General features: G+C 37.8%; 1 protein-coding gene across 1 annotated transcript in view; it reads left to right on the top strand.

Moving 5' to 3' along the window:
* LOC101863906 (beta-N-acetyl-D-glucosaminide beta-1,4-N-acetylglucosaminyl-transferase) overlaps positions 1–2,786 on the top strand; it is a gene marked incomplete in the record, with an annotated part of 13,185 nt that overhangs the window by 3,150 nt on the left and 7,249 nt on the right. Inside the window, 1 exon segment of the mRNA XM_005100589.3 lies at positions 1,862–2,000. Within this exon segment, the coding sequence (XP_005100646.2) occupies positions 1,862–2,000 (139 nt within the window).

Raw genomic sequence — 2,786 nt, 5'->3', positions numbered from 1 at the left:
GGGGGGGGGGGGGCTCAAAGGCACACGTGTTCGTTAACCTGCAGGGCTAAGAAGTGAAAAAAAAAAGTATGAGGCTGGCTGTTCACGCTGTATTAATTAAATGTACAGCATTTGAATGGGGTATGGCTGGTGATTGCGTTTATGGTAGTGTCTTTTCCTCCTCCTTATCCTCTTCTTCTTCTTCTTCTTCTTCTTCTTCTTGATTTTACATGTGTGTCTCCTTCCTTCCTCCCTTCCTTCCTCCCTCCATTCCTTCCTTCATTCCTTCCTTCCTTCCTTCCTTCCTTCCTTCCTTCCTTCCTTCCTTCCTTCCTTCCTTCCTTCCTTCCTTCCTTCCTTCCAACTATCTTTCTTTCTTTCTTCCTCCCCCCCCCACCTTCCTTCCTGTCTTCCTGCTTCTCCTACTCCAATTCCTGTGGCATCTGTGGTGCGTCTTACAAGCCAGAGATAATATAGGTACATATAATTATGTCCCCCTCAATGAGGATACTTTACTTGATCTGAAATCTCCCTCAGTCTGTTAAGGTTTGCACTTTAGTTTTACTAGATTCTAGTCTATTCATCATGGGTCAGCTGTGACAGCCACGGTCGAAGAGTCGTGACTCCTGAATGGTAAAAAAAAAAAGTGGCGAATGGGGTTTAAAACATTAATTAAATGTAAAATGATGATAATGATAGCAATGATAATAATAACAATAACAATTGTTATTATTATTATCTTTATTATTATTATTACCATTATTATTATTACTATTATTCTATTATTATTATTATTATTATTATTATTACTATTACTATTATTGTTATCGTTTTATTTGTTTTTTATTATTTTATTTTTTAAATATTATTTTTATTATTATAAAATGACAGTTGCATTTACACTCAATCATGAGACTCTAGCTGCACTGTATCCCGAGAAGCCAAGAAAGTTTCTGAACCTTCTAGAGTCTGCTTGCTGTTGAGCGGCAATATGGGCCACACAAATGTACTATTATTATTATTATTACTATTATTATTATTATTATTATTATTATTATTATTATTATTATTATTATTATTATTATTATTATTATTATTATTATTATTAAGTATTATTATTGTTGTTATTATTATTACTATCACCATCATCATCATCATCACCATCATCATCATCATCATTTTATTATTATCTTTATTTTTTTATATTTTTTTATTATTATTATTATTATTATTATTATTATTATTATTATTATTATTATCATTATTGTTATTATTATTATTGCGCATATCCACTCTCTACAGCATGCTCTAGGGCAGTCTAGGCGTTTGTAACCATTTATTTTACCCCACCAAACCCAAGAACACTCTGAAACATTCTGTGCTTGACGGGAAGCATACAGAGCTAGCTGCGGATTGCACGCGCTCAAACAATAACAAACTGACAAGACCTTTCGATATCCGTAACCAGGTACCCAATTCCGACCTAGCTGAAGTGAGGAGACTTCGTGTAAAATGTCTTTCTCAAGGACAAAACGGCGGGCCCCTGGCGGGATTCGAACCCACGACCTTACAGTTGCGAGTCCGTGAGCCTAACCACTACGCCACCGGCGCCGCTATTCTTCTTCTTTTTCTTTTTCTTCTTCTCCTTATTATTATTATTGTCATTATTATTATCATTATTATTATTATTTTTATTATCATTATTTATTTATTTTAAATTTAAATTTATTTTTATTATTATATGAATATTATTATTGTTGTTATTGGTGGTGGTGTTGTTATTGTTGTTGTTGTTGTCGTCGTCTTCATCATCTTCCTTATTATAACCATCATCATCATTATCATCATTATCATCATTATTATTAACTGTGGGTTCATAAAGGTGGAAGGTTCAAACCTTTAATGACGGAGTTGACCCTGGAGGCGTTGTCTTACCTGTTCCTGGAGCTACGGCCTGGCGGGTCCTACACACCCGATACCTGCATGGCCAGAGAAAAGACAGCGATCATCATTCCCTTCCGGTTAGTATTTTTCTTCATCGTCATCGTCGTCGTCGTCGTCGTCGTCGTCATCATCATCATCATCATCATCATCATCATCATCATCATCATCATCATCATCATCATCAAAGGTATTTTTTAAATTATATCTTTTAAATATACATGTATAACATTAATATACTGTATATTCATTATGTGTGTCGGTGTGTATGTGTATGAGCGCGGGCGCGCGCATGCGCGGGTGTGTGTGTGTGTGTGTGTGTGTGTGTGTGTGTGTGTGTGTGTGTGTGTGTGTGTGTGTGTGTGTGTGTGTGTGTGTGCTTCTTCTTCTTTTTCCTTGTTCTCGATGACAGCAGCAAGACAGCCCGTCCGATGCCGCGCACAAACTGTGCAGTCCGCTTCAAATCTGAGAGACTGCCATAAAGCTTTCTCTCAAAAGGAGTCACATTCTGCCACGTCTGTGCACAAACGGTGGTGTAGTGCGGGCAGTGCTGAAGAATATGGTTGGCATCCTCTTGGTCGAGTCCACATTCACAGATCGCGGACTCTCCCACTTTTGATTTAGTGTGCTTATGGTGTTTGAGTATGTTGTGACAACAACGGAGTCGAAAGATTGTAACCTGGTCTGCTCTATTGTGTATGTAGTAGGGGTTGTGTGTGTGAGCGTATGTGCGTGTGTGTATCTGTGTGTATGTGTGAGTGTGTGTTTGTGTGTCTGTGTTTGTATTGTGCACCTCAAGAAAAACGAAGAGAAGTAAGAGGCCAGCACCAGTCACCACTGACTTTGTAATGTGCCTCCCCCCCCCT

Source organism: Aplysia californica, unplaced genomic scaffold (genome assembly GCF_000002075.1).
Source record: "Aplysia californica isolate F4 #8 unplaced genomic scaffold, AplCal3.0 scaffold00252, whole genome shotgun sequence".
NCBI lineage: Eukaryota > Metazoa > Mollusca > Gastropoda > Aplysiida > Aplysiidae > Aplysia > Aplysia californica.
Note: the sequence above shows the minus strand (reverse complement) of the source record. Positions and strands in the feature narration are given on the sequence as shown.